Source organism: Mus caroli, chromosome 5, assembly GCF_900094665.2.
Source record: "Mus caroli chromosome 5, CAROLI_EIJ_v1.1, whole genome shotgun sequence".
NCBI lineage: Eukaryota > Metazoa > Chordata > Mammalia > Rodentia > Muridae > Mus > Mus caroli.
In genome coordinates, this window is record NC_034574.1 from 121975160 (window position 1) to 122001218 (window position 26059).

General features: G+C 47.1%; 1 protein-coding gene across 2 annotated transcripts in view; it reads left to right on the forward strand.

The window, feature by feature from the left end:
• Adgrd1 (adhesion G protein-coupled receptor D1) overlaps positions 1-26059 on the forward strand; it is a 117427-nt gene that overhangs the window by 10685 nt on the left and 80683 nt on the right. Inside the window, exons 3-9 of one of the 2 annotated variants that reach the window (XM_021162937.2) lie at positions 2197-2280; positions 4829-4924; positions 7614-7736; positions 15029-15208; positions 20602-20856; positions 23322-23377; positions 24460-24615. In XM_021162937.2, coding sequence (XP_021018596.1) covers positions 2197-2280; positions 4829-4924; positions 7614-7736; positions 15029-15208; positions 20602-20856; positions 23322-23377; positions 24460-24615 — 950 coding nt within the window. The remainder of the gene's footprint in view (positions 1-2196; positions 2281-4828; positions 4925-7613; positions 7737-15028; positions 15209-20601; positions 20857-23321; positions 23378-24459; positions 24616-26059) is intronic. The other variant, XM_021162936.2, reaches the window with a different exon arrangement.

Here is a 26059-nt window from a genome sequence, read left to right on the forward strand (position 1 = left end):
GTGAGCCACCATGTGGTTGCTGGGATTTGAACTCCTGACCTTCGGAAGAGCAGTCGGGTGCTCTTACCCACTGAGCCATCTCACCAGCCCGCTGTTGTTGATTTCTAAGACAGGGTTTCTCTGTGTGTATTCCTGGATGTCCTGGAATTCTCTCTGTAGACCAGGCTGATGTGGAATTTACAGAGATCCACCTGTCTCTACCCCAAGGGCTGGGATTAAAGGCATAGGCCATCATGACAGGCCTCACCATTTGTTTGTTTGTTTGTTTTAAGATAGGGTCTCACAATGTAGCCCAGACTGGCCTTGAACACAGAGATTTCCCTACCTCTGCTCCCAAAGTGAGATGAAAGCTGTGTACCTTCCTGTAGCAGCGAATTGGTTAAACTGCTCACTCTGGCTCCCAGGTGGGTAGTACTTATGCTACACTCGACTGGAGAGCTCTCTGGATTCTCAAATGAACTCTCTCTCTCTCTCTCTCTCTCTCTCTCTCTCTCTCTCTCTCTCTCTAACTTTGATTTGTCTTGACTCACTCAATGGTTGGGCACTTCTAAACCTCCCTGGGGCTAGCACATACCCCCTCCCCCACTCTACTGTTCCTGGCTTAATACCTTCTAAACCTATATTTTATCTTTGCTGCTCTGTTACCTTCTGGAGAGCCCCTCATAGGGCCACATTCCCTTTCTACCTACATTGATGAATGATTTCTCTCCTGTAGCTCTTAAATCTGATCCTTCTGCCTCCGAGTCATGTTGATTCTCCTCTCCCTCTTCTCTCTCTTGGTCCCTCAGCTGCACAATCTAAAAGTCCCACCTCTGTCTCCCTGCCCAGCCACGGGCTGTACAGCCGTTCTTCATTAACAATTGACGCCAACTGGGGGCATGGGCCCTCAGGCCTGGGAGTGTGGCTTTTGGGAGCCAAATTAAGATGAAGCATTACAACCAATTCCCAAGACCATCCCACCCACTTCTAGCACAGCTTTTGGGGTACACTCATTTTGAACCATCTGAACCTACTGGTGAGGTAGGAACTTATTTCTTCCCAGACGCCCAGTGACTTCAATACCTGAGGTGAATAAATCTTTGATTTAAAAATGCCACTTTTATCATAAGCCAATTTTCTATATGCAGTGGAGCCACCTGTGGCCCCCTCCTCCTACTGAATATCTGCTCATATGTGTCGTACCCATTGCCTCTCATTACAACCTCCCTGCTTGTCCCCATCTCCCCTCAAGACCTCTGCTGTTGTCCTCAGCTGTGCAGCTGTGCAGCATCCCTGGTCCCTCCCTTTACCCTTTCCAGGTCCTCTTATTTATTCTTGGCTATAGCTATTCTTGTTTATTTTAAAAAATTTTTATGATTATGTATTGGGAAGTGGTGTGTGTGTGTGCGCGTGCGCGCGTGTGTTTATGTGCTCTCATGGAGGACTTTGCATGTCTTCTTTATTCTCTCATGTTTTGACTAACTGGCTGGTCTGAGAGCTCCCAGGGTCTCTTCTCTGCCTTCCCCTCATTGGGATAACCACCCTAATTTACCAAGCATTAACTACTAGACCTGGCTTTGGGTGGGTCTGGCGGATAGAATAACTACTCAGTCACACCCTAGTGGCAGTCAATTTGCCAACTGAGCCACAGCCCCTGCCCTCCAGCAGGAATTTCACTTCTCTGCTTTACAAATAAGGGAAGGATGTGCTATCTTGCGAGTTACTGTTAGAAGACACAGGGGAGTGTTTGTCAAGCACCTCTGTGATGCCTGGAGAGACTTTGGGGTTAGCAGCTACCTCTTGTAAAGTCATTTGAAACCTTGTTTCATTCTGTGGTCCAATTATATCAGATGTTGCCTCTAAAGCCACTCCAGGAAACATTCAGATAATAGGTGTTTCTATCTTTCCCCTCCACTAATGGGCAGCTGCCCTGTACCGACAGACACCAGGCTTTTGTTTTCCTGAGTTAGGAGGTGTCCCTCCATATTTCGCCTGTCCTATCCAATTAAGAAACTAGCCATTGATTTCTAATTTAAAGTGCTGGTTTTTGTTTAATGGGGAGTGTTGTATTGAATTTTCCTAAAGCCTTTTGGCCAGGTCCGTGGGCATCATGACAATTTCACTCTACTTCCGTTTTCACGTGCTCCGGTGACAGCTCCAATCTCCAGTCCCTGCCTCCCTAATTGTGATGTAAACTTTTCCATCCTTTCTCTGCAGGGTTTGCGGTCTTGGCTTCTGCTTCTCATTACTGGCCATTGGAAAATGTGGATGGGATCCTCGAGCTTCAGGACACAACAGGAGGTAGACACAGGAGACAAGGATGCTTGCAGGGGTGGGGATAGCGCCTTCCAGGGGCTTAGGGTGTTGGGAATGTCTCCAGGTACTGGGACAGCCCTTATGCTGGGACTTGGAAGCCTGGAGAGAGGGACTCTCTAGATGTCCCAGGACATTAGAACTGAGGTGATCGAGATGAGTGAGCACTCTTAGGCTCACTGATGGTCACTGCCAAGTGTTTTATGAGACCATTTCGACCTTATGGGAAGGCAGGGTTTCCTAAACCTTAATTAATATGGAACCTCTTGCTGTGGTGTGAGTCTGGGTGTGCGCCCGTGGGTACACAGAGCTGACTTGCCACAACCAGCTGGTTATGAGGCAGGTGCTATGGATCAGGATGGACTTTGACACACTCTCTTGCCTTAAGGTCACAGAGCAAGGTGTCCCCTGTCTACCAACTACCTAACCACACACCAGCTGCCATCTCCTAAGATGATCTTCCTGGTGCCAGCTCCTTAGGAGGCGTCAGGGTCTCTGTTTCAATGAACTTAGACAACAATACTGGAGAAACCCAGGACAGTGATGAGCCTCTCCTTTTTAAAGAGTATTGATTCAGAATGATTTTTGGAAGTTTCCACATTATTTTTTATATAGGTGTTGCTCTTAAGAATGCCAAAGTGGACACACACACACACAGCCATTGTTCTGTAGATATACAGGTTTCTGTGCAAATGCATTCAAAACACTGCTGGTGGCCATGCTACCCACCCTAGCCCTCTGTCATCTTCCTCACAGAAATGACTTGTGTGCAGCGGGAAAGGGGAGGCAGAAGGTTCTAAGGTATCTCCCTAAAACTTTGGAGCCCAGAGCCTAGTGAGACAGTTCAGTGAACAAAGGTGCTTGCTACCCAGTTTCATGACTTGAATTCAAACCCAGGGACCTAAGTGGTAAAAGAAACGAATCCTGCAGATTATCCTCTTGCAGTAACATGTGCCCTCAAGGCACACACAAGCCCCGTTTTTGTTTTTGTTTTTAAAGACTTATTTATTTATTATATGTAAGTACACTGTAGCTGTCTTCAGAAACCCCAGAAGAGGGCATCAGATCTCATTATGGACGGTTGTGAGTCATCATGTGGTTGCTGGGATTTGAACTCACAACCTTTGGAAAAGCAGTCGGTGCTCTTAATCGCCGAGCCATCTCTCCAGCTCAGAAGACCCGTTTTTGAAAATATAAAAAAGAGCTGGCAATATGGTTCAGTGGATAAAGGTACTCATTGTCAAGTCTGACTACCAGAGTTCAATCTCCAGGACCCATGTGATGGAAGGGGAAGATATATTCTCCTCAAGTTGTCCACTGACCTCTAAATACAAGCTATGTCATACGAACGTGCGCCCATGTGCACACGTTCGATAGATAAGTGTATATTTTCTAACAAAACAAAACATAATAAAATACAAACCTATATTTTTAAAATTAAAAGTAAATCAAAGCAAAAATCTCCATTCTAGAGCACCAGCTGAGGGCTTGGAGCCGGTGGTGGGCGGGGCCTCTGTGAAGGGCTCCGTCTGACTATGTGGCCACTCCAATCCTTCGTGGGCCCTCCACAATGCTGGTGATTCCTGCAGGCTGTATGGCAACCAGGAATTTTCTCCACTCAGTTTTAGTAAGGGTGGCAGTACCCTGTGCCAGCTGGTGCTTTGGCTCTAGGGAAAACAGAGCATCGTCCTTTGTCAAAAACTACGTCCCCCCCCCCCACCTCCGGAAGTCTTTATTCTGAAGCCCTTGGGATGCAATCGCTTGATTAAGTCGAAGAGCTGTTCGAGACCCCCAGGACCTCCGTTCTAGGCGTTTCACCCCCTTTCTCCATATGAGCTCACTGCTGCTGATTAAGTTAGTAGCTTCTCGTGTTCTGAAGTCCCGCGACCACGCGGCAGGGACTGTGTGTTGCGTTGTGCTGAAATCGTCGATGCCTCCACGTCTGTCCCCACGCTGTGCAATGTGGCTTCCTGTCGGAGGCCCCCTCTTTGGTCTGTGTTGCTGAACAGGTGTGTGCCATCGTGAGAGCAGCTCCCCAGGATGCAGAGGCAGGCTGGGGTTTCTCAGCACCTCTCAAGGCTGGGGACAACAGCTGGATGGCTCTGGATAGCACCTCCTGGATGCTCAGCCCTTTTGTCTGTGGCCGAACCCCCTGTTGTCTCGTCCACTGCCGTCTCACGCAGCCATTTCCCTCTCATTGTTCTCTCACATCACAACCACATTCCCCGCTGTGTCTCCATGCTTCATACATGGCTGACTTCACCTCTGCATCTCTCAACGAAGCATCCATCTGGGAGTGGGAGCCGGCAAAGTGGGAACGTTATCCACTGGCCTCTGGCCATGATCAGCTGTGGCCCAACTTGGGGGCTTTTGGAACTGGCTATTGATTCTGCTGGACAAACGTCTGGGGAGCGTGGGGAAGGGAGGAGGGCCAGGAGGAGCCTTTCCTCTGTGCGCTGGGGTGAGAGATGTGCTGTTTCCTCTCATGTGTCTCACGTCACTCATGTGTTGTCCTCTCTTTTGTCCTTTCACCCAGCGCTGCGAACCCTCAACCTCACTGTGCCTCTCTCCCACAATGCTACCTTTGTCTTTACCAATGACTCTGCCTACTCCAACTTGTCTGCGACTGTAGGTGAGCACCGGGGCTTGGTCCTGTCTGATTTGGATTCCAGAGACACCTTAAGAGCTGGTCTAATCTGGTTCTAGGTAGGACTGACTCTCTTGCTGGTAGAGGAGTGGGTAGCCAGGTGCAAGTGGTGGAAATCCAAAGAGAGCCAGGGCATTGGGAAAAGCCACGCAGGCTTCTGGTTTAGGATTTAGCTCAGTGGTAGAGCACTTGCCTAGCAAGCACAAGGCCCTGGGTTTGAGTCACAAAAGAAGTCATTAGATATGCACTCACTGATAAGTGAATATTAGCCCAGAAACTTAGAATACCCAAGATACAATTTGCAAAACACAAGAAAATCAAGAAGAGGGAAGACCAACGGGCGGATACTTCATTCCTCCTTAGAGTAGGGAACCAAATACCCATGAAAGGAGTTACAGAGACAAAGTTTGGAGCTAAGACAAAAGGATGGACCATCCAGAGACTACCCCACCCTGGGATCTATCCCATAATCAGCCACCAAACCCAGACACTATTGCATATGCCAGCAAGATTTTGCTGAAAGGACCCTGATATAGCTGCCTCATATGAGGCTATGTCAGTGCCTGACAAATACAGAAGTGGATGCTCACAGTCATCTATTGGATGGAACACAGGGCTCCCAATGGAGGAGCTAGAGAAAGTACCCAAGGAGCTGAAGGGGTCTGCAACCCTATAGGTGGAACAACAATAGGAACTAACCAGTACCCCCAGAGCTCGTGTCTCTAGCTGCATATGTAGCAGAATATGGCCTAGTCGGCCATCACTGGGAAGAGAGGCCCCTTGGTCTTGCAAACTTTATATGCCCCAGTACAGGGGAATGCCAGAGCCAAGAAGTATGAGTGGGAGGGGTAGGGGAGCAGGGCAGGGGGAGGGTATAGGGGACTTTCGGGATAGCATTTGAAATGTAAATGAAGAAAATATCTAATTAAAAATAAAAATTAAATTAAATTAAAAAAAGAGCAAGGTTTGGTCCTCAGCTCTGAAAAACAAAACAAAACAAAACAAAACAAAAAACAAAATGGAAGTCTTCCTGATAGCGATGCCTAGAACGGGTGGAGGCTCTACTGCATTGCCAGGCTCTGTTGAATCAGTCGCTTGATCTCAGAAGCAAAACCAAACACAGCCCAGATCTTTTCTAAACACTGAAATTTTTTTTTTCTTTTTGGAGACAAGGTATATGTAGCCAAGGCTTGCCTCAAATTCTCTATGTAACTAAGGATGAGCTTAAAAGTCCTGCTTCTCCTGCCTCCCCAGTGCTAAGATTCCAGGTGCATATCACCATGCTTGGCAGAAAATGGATTTTTGAACACATTGTGTTTGTGGAGTAGGGCTGGGTGGGGCAGTAACCCTGCCCAGCTCATGAAAACTGGAAGTTGATTTTTAAAACACATCCAAAAACTGGTCTCGCAAGTATCCTTTCAGCATTTCTGCAGCTGCGCTCTGAAAACTCATTAGGAGCTGTTTTAGAAGACACGCCCACTCGAGTCATATGATTGTCAGTTAGACACCCAGAGCCTGTGATTCTCTTGGGCTCAGAGCTGAAGGGAGGCGAGCATCTGATGGGCGTAGAAAGCCTGTTCAGATCGTGCCCACCTCTCTCTATCTTTTCTTAGCCTGTCACCTGATTTCTCTCTCCGCTGTGGGCTGTTTGGCATTTCTAAATGATTTTACTAAGCAAGCAGTCTGGTTTTAGGGCTTGGGCAGTCTGACTCAATTACCTTGAGTTATTCATTTAGCGAAGTGAGATACAGCTCTCTCATGGCAACCAATGGGATAAGTAGAACCAAAAAGTTTAAACAGTGGGACCCTTGGGGGCAAGGGACACATGACAGGGAGTGTTGCATCTAGCCAGTGGTACAGGTGAGCAGAGTCTCCGGATCCTGAATGCATACTTGGCCAGGATCCATGACTTGCACCATCACCTCCCTGTTCCTCCACAGGTTGCGGCAGTGCACCTGCTCATTCTGATACATAGCAAGAGCCCCTCACCTATATATATATATATATATATATATATATATATATATATATATATAAAATCTTCACTTATCTGTCTGTAAAGCACACAGCTGACTTTTGCCACAGCACTTGACAAAACAGGATAGCTGAGTGGACATTCTCTGGGATGGCTGTTGGCAGGTCCTTCTGGGCCTTTCCAAATGGCGCTGTGGTTCCTCCTGGGTCTGGACACAGCTCTAAAGCTGAGGTTGCATACATGGAGACCCTGGGATGCTTCCGTGAGTACCTGGGAAGGCTAGGAGGCAACAGTGTTGAGAGTGTTAACCTGTGAGAGTGTTCCACTCAGAAAGCTTGGAGTGAGGCCAAGTGGGCGGGACTCTAATAGCCAGGGTGTGAGTGGCATTTAGGGTCCAACAGTTGGCAAATATGTCTGTTACGATATTGTTACATTAAAATGTAGGTTATGTGGGCCTGACATTAATGGAAGGTAATAATTTATTCCCTAACACTTAAACCCATGAATCATTCACATTCTTACTATCAATAATTAAATATTAGTGAACGCGATTACTATCAGGGAATAGCGTGATGTTATAAATGCATTATGAGGGGAGATAACATGGGGCATTCGTTTGTAAGTGGCTTGTAAGTCTGATACGTGTCTTTAGTCTTCCAGTGGTAATAAGGTAGCTGACATGTTCCTTTCCTCCCTTAGATATCATGGAAGGGAAGGTGAACAAAGGCATTTACCTCAAGGAGGAGAAGGGCGTGACGTTTCTTTACTACGGCACCTACAAGTCATCCTGTATTAGCAACCCGGCCCAGTGTGGACCAGAGGGTGAGCTGGGGGCTGGGGTGCATGCGATTCTGCGGGTAGCACATGTGAACACAGTCTGTGTGTGTGTGTGTGTGTGTGTGTGTGTGTGTGTGTGTATGCTCAGTAAATGTGGCCATGTTCTGGAGAAGACATCCAGAGGTCCTGTTTTATCACTCTTGAGCTAGGCTGACAGCCCTGACAATCCTCTTGAAGTCCCTCACTGTAGCACTAGGGTTATATGTGCACGTTACTATATCTGGCATTATTATTTATTATTATTATTATTAATTATTATTATTATTCCTTTTAAATGCGGGTTCCAGGGCTAGTGAGATGGCTCAGTGGATAAGAGCACTGACTGCTCTTCCAAAGGTCCTGAGTTCAAATCCCAGCAACCACATGGTGGCTCACAACCACCCGTAATGAGATCTGACTCCCTCTTCTGGTGTCTGAAGACAGCTACAGTGTACTTATGTATAACAATAAATAAAAATCTAAGAAACAAAAACAAAAGAAAAAAACTTTAAAATGTGGGTTCCAGACATCTGAACTCAGGTCCTCACTCTTGTGCAGCGAGCACTGCTGCCTGCTGAATCATGTCCCCAGCTCAAGAGAACCCGAGCTCTTATCAGTCTCAGTGTCTGTGAAAATGTCAGATACAATTTAGCCGTTAGAGAGAGGGAGGAGGGAAGGGTTACAGCCACTTGAATGTAGGCCTGTCCTGCTGACCAAAAGTTAGGACATTGTGTTACATAGCCAGGAGATCAAAATATTTAACCTTGTAGAAGAATGGGGGAACATCCCTGTTTAGAACAGAGCCATTGAGTTATATGTCACTCCGGTTGGGATGGAGCCCAGCCGTTGTGGGAAGGAAATTGATGGGGTGGCTGTCCCGGCGTTATTTCTGGTTCTGGGATGCTGATGATGGGTCAGGCCTGGCAGAGCAGGGTGTGTCTGTTAACCCTTAAACCGGGTTCACTTCTTCTGTGTTCATTGAGGGTGGCTGGATGGTGGGTGGACCTGCGAGCGGCTGGAAGTCAAGACAAACGTGTCAAAAAGAAGGCGGATCCCTCCTCTCCCCTTAAAGTCGAGACTTCAATCAGACATATCCGGGCCACATTTGAATCTTTTGGGGACATCATTCTCTACCATCCAAGCCGGCTTCGTGTCCTTTTCTTTTTCTCTTCATAACCTATTCATCCAGTTGGTTCTGTCTGCAGGTGTATGAGTGAGGGACTGTCATCCACCAGCGCAGGGGCAACCTGAAGTGGCCACACCCCCTGAAGACTGACTCCTCCCCCAGTGGTCATCAACTGCCAATAGCACCACAGCTGGGGGTGGGACCTGATGAGCCCCTCCCCCATTTGTGTTGACCCCTTGACTGACTTGACTTCGGGCAGGCAACCAGAGCTGCTGTGAGCTTGTGGGTGTGACAGCCATGTCAGATGCAGAAGACAGCACTTCACAGCTCCCCTCCCTGCTCTTAGATTCTTTCTGCCCTCCTCTTCTGTGACGTTCCCCATGTCTCAGAAAGGTTGATACAGATGCCCTATTTAGGGATGAGCTCTCAATAGCCACGCGTCCCCAGCACTTCCAACACTCACGAATCTCTGTGTTAACCACTGCCCACTGCAAAAGAGAGCTTCTCTGACCAGGGTTGGCAGTAGCCCTGGCCTATGGGTATAAAGATGCATATTTAGAAGGCAATTTAATCACATGTCTATTTATCAAAGCAACGCCTCTGTAAGGCCTGTGACTTCCCCAGCCACAGGCTGTGGATCAAGTTTAGAGGACCAGGTATGAATTCCTTCCTGAGAGGAGGGCAGGCCTCACATCCAATTAGAAGCTAGTTGGTGACCTCACAAACTCAGGCCACTATTACCCCTGTGGGCACATCTTGCCTGGCAGGTCAGTATTGTATCACGTAGGGTCCAGCAACGAATAAGAACAATAATTACCTTTCTTCCCTCAGTGACCTACATAACCCTCTCTGGCACTGTGAGAACTTTCCAGGTCACTCCTAGCTTGATTTCTCTCTGCCCTCCCACCAAAGTATGTGGTGTCTTCAGCCATAGGGTCTTACCGTCTAGTTATGGTGGGCTACCAAGAGCAAGGGCAAGAACCTGTATTGCTTCAGCCGTCTCTGAGGCCTCCCTGACCAATACAAAACTCACAGGAGGGTGTCCGGGGCCGACACTGAGACCATTGTTTAAGAACCTGTATCTTACGAGAGCCTCATTGTTCACCTATGTCTGGAACTTCCTTTCAAATTCCTCCTTAAAATTATATATTTTAATTAGCTTACAAGGTGAGCTTTGGTTAGCTCGACACCCCCATCTCATCCTCCTCCCATTGCCTCTGCCCCTGCCCCGCCCATCCCTACTTAACCCTTTAACTCCCAGCATGCCTCACTCTGCTTTCCCAGCATGCCTCACTCTGTTTTCATAGTCCATATATTCTCCTATCCCCTTGTACCTTCAGGCCTCTTCCCCTCCCTTTCTCACAGGCCCCTTCTGGCTTCTCTACAGACACTCCAAATTAAACACACAAATCTAAGACTTCAAAGCGAGGCTCTGCGTATGAGAGAGAGCACGAGACACTGTGTCTTTCTTTCTACAAGGGGTGACCTCACTTAGTATAATGCTTTCCACTTCCCCCCATTCTCATGTAAATTTCATGATTTCATTCTCTTCTAAAGCAGAATAAAATTCAGTTGTGTAAAGGTACCACCTTCTTATTATTCCTTCAGCAGTTGATAGACAGCCAGGGTAGTTTCATTTATTGGCTATTGTGTAGAGAGGAACAGTGAACATCACTATACAAGTATCTCTGTGATAGGATGTAGAATGCTATGAGTATATATATATATATATATATATATATATATATATATATACACACTCATGGGTGATATGATTGGGTGGTAAGATCCTATTTTTAGCTGTGTGAGAAACTGTGGAACAATTTTAAATGTTCAAGTGTCAAGGTCTTGGTGTTTGTTAACCTACAGTTTGAGCTGGTCCCCAGTTCAAATGACTATCAAAACACATCAGGCTGGGTGTTTCTCTCTCTCTCTCTCTCTCTCTCTCTCTCTCTCTCTCTCTCTCTCTCTCTCTCTTTCTCCATCTTGCTTTCTTTTAAGACAAGAATTACAAGAATTCACCCCACACCAGATTTTATACAAACTCGGGGCTTCATACACACTAGGCCAACACTCTACCAATTGAGACACATACCGAACTCAGACCATCAGCTTCAGGGAGCCAGCTATGTTCCTTCAGTTACCGTTTCCCCCACTACATAGAGCACCCATGTGCAGAAGCTCAGAGTGGGAAGGGACTCTCTGGGGATCTGGGCTTCTACCTGCAGACCTGGGTCTCTGTTCATGCTTCACTTACTTGACAAGAGCCTCTGCCTTAGCCCTACGGTCCCTGTGTGGCAGCTCCTCCACAGGACTTGGTGATTGATGGAAGAATATTGTCACATTTCCTTTCTAGCCTCTGGCACTGTGGGGGACTCTGTCTGGACCACCCCTAGCTCTCTGAGACCTTTACAGTGTTCAGCACAAGGCGGCACTCACAGTGCATTTAGTGAGCAGACACAGCTGGTCTGGATGCCTCCTGGATGCTTCTGTCTAACTCAGCGCATGCTCAACAAGGGGCTGTAGAAAGATTAGGATTTACCGATGCTAACAGGGGCAAAATACGGAACCAATGTGCTGTGTTATGCTTATTTCTTTCCCCTTCAGACTTCCTTCTCTGTGTTGATGATCTAAGCTTTTGACAGGTGCTCTTGTGGGCACATTGTGAATCTTTCCACACCATGGAGACACAGACTGATATTTCAATGAGGGCTTCGGCAGACAGGAGTTATTACTTTGCAGGTTGGCTGAGCTAAAATAAGTGGCTTCACCAGCAGAGTTCACGGCCTGCTTTTTCCTCGTCCTGGTTCAACACTATCCTGAATTTTTAATTTTTATTCTTATTACCTAACACCGTATTGAATTTTTCATTTTTATTTCTCTTCCTGGGCAGAGGCACATTTGGCAGAGACAGCATCATTTTGAGTTGAGCGAAAGGAATTTTTTTTGTAAGCAGCCACATTTTTTTTCCCTTTGAGGGGTGGGGAGCTGGGAGGAAGGACTTCCATGAATCCTGCTGGGGATACATTTCACAACAAAAATTTCACAATGTGCCTTGTTCATTTCCATATAAAACTGCTTGTTTCTGAGGGCAGTGAGGTGGATGGGGGAGGGGGAGGGTACCATCCAAGCTTTCTGATGGAGAAAGCTCAGGAGGGAGAGATGTAATTCCCCTCTTCCAAACAGAGCTAAGGTGGCCTGTACCACACCATCCCTCAAGCCCCTGAGCTGCTTCTCAGCATCACCCTATACTAGTGGCTGAGGTCTGTCTGTATCTATAGACAGATTAGATATATAGACATATTAGATAGAAGGATAGATAGGTTATAGATAGATCTAGAGATCTATATAACTATAGATAGATAGATCTATAGATCTATATAATGATAGATAGATAGATAGATAGATAGATAGATAGATAGATAGATAATTTAATTTTAAAAAAAAACATTTTCAGCTCTGGGGTTAATCCCATGGCCAGCATCCTGGGCAAGTGCTCTATCACTGGTCAACATCTTCCACTTTCTTCTTACTTTTCTGTTGAGAGACAGGATCTCATTAAGTTGTCTAGGATGGTCTTGAACTCACTTGAGCTTATGATCTTCCTGCCTCAGCCACCCAAGTACCTGAGTTGATAGACCTGCACCACCATGTTTGACTGGCTTTATTTATTTCTCCATTTTTCATGTACATGTATGTATGCGTGTTTACATCTCTGTGTGTGTATGTGTGTGTGCACGCTTGTGGGGTGTGTTTGTATATATGTGTGTATGTGTGTGTATTGTGTGTGCGTGTGGTGTGTGTGTATGTGTGTGGGGGGGGGTGGGTGTGGGTGTATAGAGGCCTGAGGTTGGTATTAGGAATCTTCAGTTGCTCTTCAACTTTATTTCTTGAGACAGGGTCTCTCAATCAAACCCAGAGCTTATGGATATGGTTTGTCTTGCTAGTCCCCTGTTCTGGGGACTCTCTGTCTCAGCGCTCTGAGGATGGAATTACAGTCAGGCTGCCTTGGCCAGGCATTTATGTGGGTTTATAGAGATCCAAGTTCCAGAAGTCACACTTGCCTGACAAATGCTTGAACCCCTGAGCCATCTCCTGGATCTTGATTTTCAGGTTTGAATCCACCCAGAGCAGTTCTGCGTTCTTACGGGTGCTGCATGTCACACTGACACGTATATACTGAGGACTAACCAGAGCAGGGCAAATCAAAATCTGTCATCCCAAACATTCCTCACTCACTCATCATTTCTCGGGAGCATTCAAAATCTTGAGATTCCTCTTGGATAGAAAAAATAAAATAAAATGGAGGAATTCCAAGCTTTAGTCCCAAGGCTTGAATTAGTCATATGGGGACTTTAGTACCAGAAGTCATGAGGCAGCACGATTGTCACAAGGCCATCAAAAGACTCTAACAGACCAACCCATAAGGTCTTGTATCAAAGATGGCTGGCAATGAGACACCAATTTCCACACCAGAGACAGGAATCTTCCAAGCCTCTGTATATGACCTCATTTGGTGATAACAGTGAAGTCAATTTGGTGTCATTTATATAAATAAGGCCAGGGCAAACGTCCCTGTACCTCTCTTCCTCCTCCCCCTTGTACCTTGATCCATGGTGGCCTGTGATGATTGGCCCTGGGGAGAACAGCTTGGCTCATTGACATGCTCACAGGAGGCCAGGTTCGAGGAGCCAGGTAATGGCTTGATTTCGATTGTTTACATACAGAGTTCAGCAGGTTGCTAGCTTAACGTACACATGCACATACAAACACACATATACAGTATACATGACTTGGAAGCAAGGTACAGGTTGTTTGAATCAGGAAAGCTTAGTGTAACCCCATGGAGGCCTGTAACTCATGAGGACTCCTGCCATATCTGTGCCTTGATGGATCTGTATGAAAGGGGGATGTAGACCTGCCTGTGTGCACACCAGATTCTCTTAGTCCTCCAGAGCCTAGCTGGTCACTTATATTCTCTTTGCATCTGTGACCTGACTAATTCACAGTGATGTTCGTAGGGGAAGCCATGTAGTCCACATGGGTTAAGACTCTTACCCCATCATGGGATCCAGGTTTCAAACTTCCTACAATAAACTACCCTGACAAAAAGCAACTTAGGGAGAAAGCATTTATTTATTTAAGTCAAAACTCCAGGTTATAATCCACCATTGTCGGGAAGTCAAAGCAGGAGGAACTTATAAAACTGTCCCTCAGATCACATTCACAGTCAAGGGCAGGAGAATGAATGCATGCATGTATTATTCTCAGCTAGTTTTCTCTACTCCTATACAGTTCAGGACCCAAGCCTAGGGAATGGTGTTGCCCAGTGTGGGTGGTCTGGGTCTTCTCACACCAGTTCAAGCAAGCAAGACAATCCATCGCAGGCATGTTCACACACCAACCTGATCTAGACAACTCTCTATTGAGACTCTTTCCCCGGGTGGTTTTAGGTTATGTCAACTTGATGATTAAAACTAGCCACCACACATACCCATGCTGGGCATCTACGAAACATGGTAGCTGCTCTTTTCTCTGCCTACCTCACACCTTCACCCACAGGCAGTTAGCAGCCAAGGCATGACGAACCTTAAAAAAAAATCAGCTTTCCCCTTTCACAAGAACAGCCCCTGGGGAACATATTCTGAAATATATACAATTTAAGATATGTCAAAAAATTAGCTTCGAGTTCTGTTTGGAACGTTCCTTCAAAACTTTGAAGCAAACCATATGACTCAGAAACAGGGGGTTGTTGAGGATGTGATGTCGGGCAGACATAAAAATGACAGTGGAAAAGTGTATTTACGGATGTGGGAGGACATCCTGGAGGCTGTAAATCTTTAAAAAGGTGCTGTGTGTAAGCATTACGAATGAAGCCGTTCCTTCCTGTGTGCTATCGTTAGCAGGATCGGGGTGAGCAGGTGGGGTGGAGACAGTTCACGTTTGCACACCCAGAGGCAGCCAGCTTGGGTCTGTATCTGACTTCCATCAGTCACTAACGGAGTGGTCTCAGTTTCCTCTTCCGTGCCCTGGGAATGGGAGCAGGGCTTTGCACTATTTGGAAAGAGGTGATGGCTCAGGTCAACTCTTGGGACAGTAGCTGGCCCTCACTGTGCTGTAATGTTTCATGCCTCTGAAGTACCAACTGATAAATGCCTACTTTTCTCTTCAGGAGTGACATTTTCATTCTTCTGGAAGACTCAAGGAGACCAGACCCGACCAGCCCCGTACGCATACGGGGGACAGGTCGTCTCTGACGGGTTCAAAGTCTGCTCTAGTGGTGGAAAGGGCTCTGTGGAGCTGTACACACGTGATAATTCCATGACGTGGAAGGCCACCTTCAACCCTCCCGGTGAGTTTAGCACCAACTGGACCTTCTGTCGCATTTAGTGTGGCACAGGGCTCCTTCCTGACCACAGCTTGAGAAGGTGCCAGGAGGATACTTGTCACAAGCTGACCTCATTCATGCCAAGGTCAAAGCCCTGACTATGAGCTTGCTGTGTGATTGCTGCTGCCCCAGTGGCTATGTGAGGCTGGTTTTTTGCGTAATGGAGGTGACATGAACTGGTGCCCAGTTATTGTCTGGAATCGAGGTAGAAGCTGTGTGCAGAAGATAAAATGTGGTTAAATCCCCCTGTGTCCGCACCTTTAGGTGATATGGCCTTGAAGCTGCTCTCAGCACAGTGCGAAAAGTTCTGGGGAGGACAGCCTGTCAATCAGGGAGCAGGCAGGCAGGCAGTAAGGCAGAAGGAGAGGCTGGGGCATTGTGTGCTCTTGGTTAAGAATTCACCTTTAGATCCAGTGGGAAGTGACTGGCATACCAAGGGCCTGAGTTTCAGAGTAAGTGGAGAAGCTCTGTGGTATGCTATTAGCTGAGCTGGACACTGGACATCTGAACCAAGGGGGCACCGGGCAAAGTGCAAGGTATCAGAGGAAGAAGGTGACCAGGTCCACAGAGGGGTTTCATGTGGCATGCAGAGAGGACCTGGACAGAAACTAGCCAGGGCATAGGCAAGGGTCCTTCATACTAAGACTCTAGGACAGGGGTTCTCAACACACCCCCACTGGGGTCACATACCAGATATCTACATTACAATCCATAACTGTTGTGTTAGAAACGTGGCTTGCAGGCTGGTGAGATAGCTCAGCGGTGAAGAACACTGACTCCTCTTCCAGAGGTTCTGAATTCAAATTCCAGCAACCATATGGTGGCTCACAACCATCTATAATGAGGTCAGATGCCCTCCTCTGGTGTGTCTGAAGACAGCTACAGTGTACTTACATATAATAAATAAATAAATCTTTGGAAAAAAAAAAAAAGAAACTTGGCTTGCTTCTGGACAGACCATGCCAGGCCAGTACAGTTCCAAGTGAGAGAGGTTTATTGTTGGGGAAAGGGGCAAAAGGAGGGCGACAGAGATGAAGGGGGAAAAGAGAGAGTGAAGGCCAAGATGGTCTGCCTTTTATTTAGACTGTGATGTAGTCACTTGCAGGTAGAGGTGGGAGATGGACCAGGTGGACTCTGGGACTCTGTTGCCATGACAATGGGTGACATCATGGTCATCGCTGCATTCAGAGATGACTTGAGACCGTAAAGGCAGTTCCTGACTGTAAAGCCAGTTCTTGATGCCAACAATAACAGTAGCAAAATTACAGTTATGAACAATGAAAATGATTTTATGGAGGGGGGTGGTATTAGAGGGTTGCAGCATTGATTAAGGTTGAGAACAATGTCTTTGAAGTAGCTCCGAGTCCTTTTCTGGCCTATTTGAAGGAGGTGGCACAGCCTGTTAAGTCGTCAGGCCAGGTGCTAACTCTGTACTTTGGAGCTTTATAGACCCTGTATCGGTATCATATTCAACCACTTTTGTTCCATTTCTTCATTTGTAACACAAGAAGAGTAATAGTTACTATTTCGCTGGGAGACAGACGCCTGATGGATCAAAGGAGTCTTCAACAATGGGCTGCAGAATCCTGGGAGACTTGGGTTTGCTCTGTGGGTGCTTCAGCTGAGCTCATAGCTCCTCCTCTGCAAGGTGGGGAAACGCAGCTAGGGAAGATATCAAATTTCTGGATTCTCTCCCACTCCCAAGGCTGGAAACACTTTTGCCTTCCTGCTTATGGAGGCTCCATCTGAATCTCAGTGATGGCTCTCAGTGAGGACCACTTGAGGTCAAGGTTTCCTAGGTAACAGCTCATTTCCCCCACCCCACCCCCCATCCCCCATGGGCCTTGGGCCTGTGGCAAGCACCAGGCATCTAGCAGGTTCTTTGAAACAGAACACGTGCTGTTTTCCAAGCCAGGGATGCCGAGAGACTTGTAAACATCCTCTCCTCATCTGCTCCTCATTTGTTCACTGGAGGGCTTTGTTATTCTCACTTTCAAAGTCAAGCACAATAACGCTTTGGCCCTGCTTAGGATCCAAGTGTTCTTCAGAGCGTCAAAATTACTAAAATTACACAATCCCCAGCAGGAAGCTCTGACGTAAACACTGGCAGTCCACAGTGACCCATGGGCAGGGGCACTGTGTGTCCTTCAGAGGGGGGCTGCCCCGTGTCATCTTTGCCAACCCCAGGAGGATGTCTTACACCAAGGCTTATAAAACAGAAGAGGTCCTTTGGAGGCCAGTCTTCCTATTGATGAGAAAGGGGACCCAGAGTCTTCCTAAGGAAGTTTCTGATGGAGCCAGGAGGCTGGCTATTAGTCATTGTGCCACCCCATGTTGGTTAACGTCATATATGCTATGTCAAGCCTTTGGATAGTTTGGTGGCTCCTGCCCTGTGAGTTTTTAGATTTTCAATGACCTTCTGAGTGAGTTGTGATTTTATGTCAAAAGTCAGATCTTCCAAGTTCCCATTGGAAACAAAAGAGAATGGCAGCCCCAGCTTCATCTTTTAGTGGCAGGAGGGGAAAGGGGAGCTGCCGCCTAGGCGGAGCACCCACCTTCCTATGCAGCCTAGTCAGCACGGTGGCCTGCCCTCAGTAAAACTAGGTTCCCAGGCTGCCTCTTTATTGGCTCTGCAGACCAGGTGCATGGATGCTAGGCTGCCATGACTGTGCTATTGCCCTGGGCGGCCTCCATGTTTTAAAGCATTAAAAACCCATAGTGAAGTTGAGTCCAAAGAACAGAGGGCTGCCAGGGGCCTCCCACCTCTGCGCATGACCAACCTCCCCACAGCAGCATCCCACCTCTGCACTGTGATTCAGTATTGAACCACACTGATGCATGGCCAACCTCACCCCTGCAGCACCCACCCCTGGATTATGTAATGGGCCACACTGATGCATGGCCAATCTCACCCCTGCAGCACCCATCCCTGCGCGCTATGCTTCAGAGATGTGCCACCCTAATGTGTGCTTGTTTGGGGAGTGGATATCAGGGTCCATTTCTGATGTTATACATTTTGTCTATTGGGGGAGGAGTCTGTTTTGAGCTTTGACCTTTTACCTATTTTTAAGTGGGGTATTCATTCGATTACTGTGAGTTCTGAGAGCACTTTGCCCATTTTGTGTAACAGTATCCACTGAAGATATTTCCTCCCAGCCCATGGCTGGCCTTTTCAATCTATGCTCAAGTTCTTTCACAGAGCGTACATTGACAGTTTTAATGTGAGACCAGCTTATCATACTCTATACTGGATCATGCTTTTTCTGATACATTCGCACACACACACACACACACACACACACACACACACACACACACACACACACAGACACGCAGCATCAAGGGGCTGGAGAGATGGCCCAGTTGTTAAGAGCGTTTGCTGCTTTTCCAGAGGATCTGAGTTCAATTCCCAGCACCTACCTGGCAGTTCATGACTGTCAGCAAGTTCAGTTCTAGGGACTCTGATGGTCTCTCTGCCTTCCATGGGCCCTGCATGCATACAGAGGCAAGACAATTTTATTTCTACTTGACACGAGCTAGAGTCGTCAGAGAGGAGGGAGTCTTAAATGAGAAAATGGCTCTATGAAATGAAGCTATTAGGCAAGCCTGTAGGGCATTTTTTAAAATTAGTGATTGATTAGGAGGGCCCAGCCCATTATAGATGGTGCTATCCCTGGGCTGGTGATCCTAGCTTCTATAAGAAAGAAGCTAAGCAAGGCATGGGGAGCAAGCCAGTAAGCAGCACCCTCCATGGCCTCTGCATCAGCTCCTGCCTCCAGGTAAGACAATACCCATACACACAGAGTAAAACAAACAAACAAACAAATAAACAGTTTTTTAAAAGTCTGACTCGACCTCAGGGTTATTCTAGACTTCTCCTTTTATATCTCTTTGCAGCTCTGCATTTGGTATTTCTATCTACCATCTACTTTGAATTAGTGTTGGGGATAAGCATGGAGTCCTGATATTTATTGATAGTTTTGCATCTGGGCCTCTGGGTTTCCCAGCCTCCTGGGCTGCAGAGACTGAATTTGTTCCGCTGAGCTGGCTCTGCTCCTGTCAGATATCAGCAGATGGTGTCTGTATTGTTCTACCTTCGGGCTGTCTGCTCTGTCCCTCTGATCTATCTGTTTGTACCCCCAACACCACATGGCTTCACTTACCGATCCAAGCCTTTTCAACCTCTGGTCACTGTAAAACAACATTATTTCCTGCAAAGCTCATGCTTGATAACTGTGCTATTGAAATGCACAAAGGATCTCACCATGTTTTGAGTATGTTTACAGTTTTGCATGGCTCCCCATATTCATGGCTGCTCTTAGCTGCAAGAGGCTGCATGTACTCCATAGGCTTCAGTTGGACAGGCCAGGTTTAGCCTCAAAGGGATGCCATGTAGGCCCCCTAATTGTGTTTTTCTCCTACACTATGTGACTTTCCTTGGTATTTGTCTCTCTGTGTAGTCTTTAGACTCAAAAGATGGCACTGCAAAGGATAACTGGGGTTTGGGGTTTGGGTTCGTTTGAATTACATTGAGTCTACAGGTCAGACCAGGGTAGGCTGGCTCCTTATCAACACGGAGTTTTCCTGTCTATGAACATGGGCTATCTCTCTAGACATTGAATTCTTTCCTCATTTTTGCAGAATAGTTTTCCTCAGTTGTGTATGTGTGTGTGGATATATGTGTGTGCATGCATGCTCGTGCACACATGAGCATGCACACGCACTCACGCACACATGCACTTATGATTCTCATGACTGTGGGGGTATGTACCCTATACACACACTCCCTATGTTCATTACTGTCAATCTAGAAGACAACTTTGACTTCTGTCCCTTAGCCTTTACCCACCAATCATGTGACTATTGCATGTGCATTTCAGGAGTTGCTTTTATTATTAATAACAAAGATAATTTTATTCCGTCCCTCTCAGCCCTTGTGCCTCTTTCCCTGACTATTGTAATAGCGGGGACTGCCAGGGGTTGTGATGGGGGATATCCTCGGCTAGTTCTGTACCATACTGAGATTTTCAACTAGGATTGGGGTCTGATTGGTGGATGCTTGGGTCGGGCCTTTTAAACAAGTCTTTTATTACCTTTGATTGTAGGTGTTTACATTTCTGACCACTGTGTTAAAGTAATAAAGGGTTTCTTAAAAGGCTTTTGGAATTTGTGGGTGGAAGCAAAGAACATGTGATCCAAAGGACTAAGGGGAATCAGGTTATTCTATAATCCATAGTTGGATTCACTAAGGTCAAGGGTGATCAATTATCACATGAAGGGAAGATGTACTTAGGAACGTGGGAAGCTCACGTAGAACATACTGGCTATGCTCAGGATGCATCTTTACTCTCTCCCAGGTCCTTACTGGACTCACGTCCTGTTCACGTGGAAATCCAAGGAGGGCCTGAAGGTCTACGTCAATGGGACTCTGAGCACCTCGGACCCCAGCGGGAAAGTGTCACACACCTACGGGGATCCCCACGTCAACCTGGTCATAGGGTCAGAGCAGGATCAGACCAAGCGTTACGAGAACGGAGCTTTTGATGAATTCATCATCTGGGAACGGGCGCTGACTCCTGACGAGATCAAGATGTACTTTACCGCTGCCATTGGTCAGTGCATGGGACGGCTGTGCGTGGATCTGGGGGGTCTGCACCTCGAGACGCTCAGCACAGGGCTCCTTACCACCCTTCAGCTCTCCAGCCCTTGTCATGGCAGATGTGAGCTGTGTCTTAATGACCCTTATGAGTAGAATCATGTTTCTGAACACCTGTTCCCCGAGATAAATGAGGGAACAGTTCCCCGGCGACACACTGAGATTAATATTCCCAGATCCTTGCAGGCTCCGCGGGGCATGAAAAGGCTGATTACAGACATTTTGGTGGCAAATATTCAGGTCCTTAACAAATGTCTCCCTTGTACATGTCCCGTGTACGTTCTCTCTGCTGGGCCTCAGACCCCAAAGTACCTTCTCCTTGCTCGATTACAGGTGGTTGCGCAGAACGAGAACCTATAGGCAGAGGGACTTGGTTTAATTCTTCATTTTGTTGTGGGATTAAAAAAAAAGCTTCGCTAAGTTCATTCATATGACATCTGTGTAACCATTTAGAGCAAGCAATTAAAAAAAATACAGCAAGAGTGATAGTTCAGTAAGTAAAGTACTCGCCTCTCAAGCACAAGGACCTGAGTTCAAATCCCAAGGGCCACATTTAAAAAGCAGGGTGTGGTGATATGTGCTTATAATCCCAGCACAGGGGAGGCAGAGACAGGGAGAGTTCTTAGACTCACTGTCCTGCCAGCCTCCCTTATCAGTGAGTCCCAGGTCCTAGTTAAAAAGAAAAAAAAAAGGTAGACAGACATCTCCTTAGAGATGACCCTGAGGTTGACCTCTGCTCCTAGATGCAAAATAAAAAAATAAAATAATAAGGTAAACAATTTGATAGTATTAAGCAAATCCACAGGAGTGCAACCATAGTCTCCATACCATTTTCAGATAGTTCAGCATCCCTAAGGGACAGCCATGTCACTGCCTCTCCCGACGTCTGCCACTGACCTATTTCTCGTCTCTGAGGTTCACCTGTTGTAGATATTCCATACAAACGTCATCACTTATTGGCACCTAGAAAGGCAGGACGTTCCTCCAGCAATCCCAGGTCCTGCCACTCAAGTGGGGAGCAGCACCTGGGCAGAGGTGGAGAGAGGAGAAGGCCAGGTCCAGATTGTGAGATCTCAGTGCGTGCATCCATGAAACGTAGGGTCATTGCCATCTACCAGATGACCCCATACATAGCAGGAATCACATGGGGACTGAGCCAGACCAAGGCATGACAGAATCCCACTTCTCATCTCTGTCTCACGTGTCCACTCCATGGTACACAGGGGAAGCTCCATTGCAGACAGGACACAAACACTTGGCATGGCTGCCCTGTAAGTGCTTGGCCCCCGAGCGGTGAATGTCACTGGATCTTGGAGAACAAAGTGCTTACGGGGGTCCAGCTTTATATCACCAGCCAGCTCGCCCCACCCAGTCCCCAGGGACTAATCGCTCTTGAGCCAGCCAGGGTGATGATGTCATTTCCTCAGGTCACCCAAAGCAACCCCGAGACAGTTCCCGAAAATGAGGTCAATCAAGTATCAAAGAGAAGTCTGTGTTCTCATTGGGAGACAAGAGAAATAGAAAGAGTGGGTGAAGCAGAGGCAGGGAGAGGCAAGAGGAGGCTTCATCTTTGACCTTGAACGTCTTATGGGGAATGGCTCATAACTGACCATGGTCATCAGTAGAGAATATAGCCAGGTTCCTCACAGTAGTTCTGGCTCCTCTACTACTTTGTGGGTGGTGTCCGGTCTACCTGAGTCTAGCATATCAGTTTCTTTTTATGGTACAACAAAAGACCAGACAGAAGCGCCTTCCTTAAGTAGGATTGATTTATATTGGCTCATGATTTCAGAGGGTTCATTCAGCTGGTGGCCAATGGGTTCCAGACATTTGAATGGGACATCAGAGACAAAAAAGGACATCAGTTCACACCACAGGAAGTGGGCAGGGATAAATAAACCCTCAGTGACCTGTCCCTAGTGATGCCAGATTCTCCAGCTAGGCGCTGCCTCCAGGGTTTCCAGAGCCCTTCTAAAAATAGTCTCATCAGCTGGGGACCTAGTGTGGGAGATGCTTCTGATTCATACTGTTACACCTAGTGATTAAGAGTCCCGAGTTTTATCTGTAATGAGTCTGGGTTCCAGTGAAGGCTATTTCTCATTCCTTCTTTGTTTGAAATTTCGTGAGACCTTGCATAAAATCATCCTTTTTATGTGATGGCTTGCATGAACGGTGTTCAGAAGCAATTTACAATATAAATGGAAAAATAATTTCTGCTGGGAAAATCCATATAATCTACATTTTAGGCTGATTTATGAGCCCTTTATCTTCTCAGCAACACCCATACTCAAAACATCCCGTGCCCCTCTGTAGGGCGCGTCAAACTGGTAAATTCTGAATAAGGACAGATCTCCCCGGGAATGACAAAGGATGACTTAGCCTTCATTGAAGCACTGGCTTGGTTTGGTTTTTATCTTTCAGGTAAACATGCTCTGTTGTCTTCAACACCGCCAGCGATGCCCACAGCACACACTGTGGTGAGCAGGACCTTTCCCCTTTACCCTGTGCATGAGTCATTTTTCATAGTCAGACAAAATCTCCGAGCCGATCACCCAAGGAAGAAGGGTTTCCAGTCCATTGTGTGCTGGGTGCATTGCTGAGGGCCCAAGACAAGGCAGAATCGTGATAGAAACCTAAGTGGAGGAAGGGCTCTTACTCCGTGTTTTATAGCAGCCAGGAAGTGGAGGTGGGGGTCAGAAGACTGGAGGGGGGGGGAGGGGAGGGGAGTGGAATGAGAGTCTGAGGATAAAGCATCCCTCAATGGCACATTCTCTTTTCTCCACCTAGATGCAGTGTCTATTGCTCTTACTACAACATACAAAGTCATCAATGGGTTTAATCCATTGATGAGTGAGCACCCTGCCATGACCCAATCACCTCTTAATAGTGCCACAGGCCGGAGGCTAAAACTTTATAACACAGGAGGCTCTGTGAACCGTGCTTCACATTCAAACCACAACCCTCCACCCCACCCCGCTGTAGTGTTGGCCTCTGATGTGTGCCAGCAGGCCCAGCGTCCTATCCAAAATGAACTAATAAAGGGAGGAGAGTCCGTTTCAGGGTAATTCTTGGTGCCCAGAGTGGTTGGAAGAAGGGCCCTCCTGGGTCCTGTGTTTTGGAATGCTAGGAGGAAAGGAAATTCTTGGGAGCTGGTGACCCCTGAATTGGTTTCCTCTTTCCTGAGGCCCTACTCTTCTCAGCGGCTTCCTTTGGTGCCTTTTCTTCTGATGTCAGAGAAATGGGTTGACTCGTAGAGAATGTGCCCACTTCACCTTAGCTTTTGTGGCTAGTCCCTTCCTCAGGGACTTTGACAGTGAGTGTCTAGACTCTCATCCACTTGGATTCAGGATTTCATTTTTCCAACGGTTCTTGTTTCACAAGGGGGCTGAGAGGATGCGATGCTGTCCTGTGCAGATTCTTCACTGAAGTGTCCATGTCTTAGTGTGGGACAGTCTTAGCACTCTCCTTACCAAGCCCAGAGCCAGGGGTCACCCTGGGTTTCTAGAGAATGTCTTGGTTTCAGTTCCTAGCAGGAAGCCACATGGCTACTATCTTTCAGATACCCACAGATGCCTACCACCCTATCATCACCAACCTGACCGAGGAGAGAAAACGCTTCCAGAGACCAGGAACTGTGCTGAGATACCTTCAGAATGTGTCCCTCAGATTGCCCAATAAATCCCTCTCAGAGGAAACTGCGTTGAACCTCACAGAGGTAAATAAATGTCCTGGTGCCTTTGGCTAGTGGGTTAGGGCTGATGCATGGCTGGACCATGGAGTAGAGAGTTAGACAGATCTAAATCCATGGCTGGTGAGATGACTCAAGAGTTAAGAACACTTGCTGCCTTTACAGAAGACTCGAATTCAGTTCCTAGCACCTGTGTTAGGTGGCTCACAGCCATCCGTAATTCCAGATCCCTAGGATAAAATAGTCTCTTTTGGCTTCTATGGGCACCTACACATATCTGGCACATGTGCGCACACACACACAAATCTTAAAAAAAAAGTGGGGGGAGCAAGACCAAGAGCCTTGCCTTGCAGTTTAGGCTGCTTGTAAACAGGCATTTAGAGCTGTTCTAGCCAGCTTTGTGATGCTCAGTGAAGCCTCCTTGAGCTGGAAATTGGATCTGTATTTCACTTGCCCAGCCTCTAACCTTTCTGGTCCACCTACCTGGCTTCCAGAGCCAACTGGGCTTGCAGCTCATGGTCTTAAGTCTTATGTCTCCTTGGCAAGAAGGAAGAGGTGGAGTGGGGGATGTTGACTCCTGTGGTCAGAGCATCTACGAGTGTGGTACTTAGGATAGCAACGTCAAGACGCTCCCTTTCTTCATTCCTTCCAACAGTCCCCAGGTAGAGGAGAAAGCTCGGTGGCTTTGCTCGTTGTCGGTTACTGCCTCGCCTCTTTATCTCTCTGCTAAACCTCACAGAGTCAGAGACTGCAAATCCAGATGCCTCTGAGGGTCAATAATCCAAGTAATGGATCCAATGGGCAGGACCAGCAGGCAGGCAGCAGGCAGTGAGGAGTAGCAGCCAGCTACTCAAAGCTTCTCCCTTTCAACCTTCAGCTTTGTCTTTCCTGATTTAGCAAGGGGAGCCTTTAGCCTTCAAAGCATGGCTGGAATTTTAATTGGAAATGTGTCCAGATCAAATGAAAGCCAACTCAGGACTGAGTGAGCCAGTTGTCATCGATTTGAGATCCCCCCACTCAGCCTGGGCTGACCCTGGTGCCTTGGGGACAGATCATACAGAATGCCTCCCATCACTTCTCAACTCTGACACAACGGCAAACAGAATTTCTAGGCAGTCATTGTCCAGCTTTCCATAGTATCCTGGCTCTTAACCATCAGCAAAGGCCCAGTACAATGGCCAGGGGCTGCTTCCTAGACCATGCAAATAGTGGCTGTCAGTCATGTGTGCTCCCAAGTAGTTCACTACATGAACTACTTGGGAGTTCTACTACTACTAGTTCACTACTAGTTACTACTAGTTACTACTACTTCACTACTAGTTCACTACTAGTTACTACTAGTTCACTAGTGACCCACCTACAAGATTCACACTGGAGTCCCTAGCCTCGAACACAAGAACTGTAAAATATCTTAATAATTGGCAACAAAAATCTATGTGGTCTTCATGTTGGAATAATATTTTTATGAGTT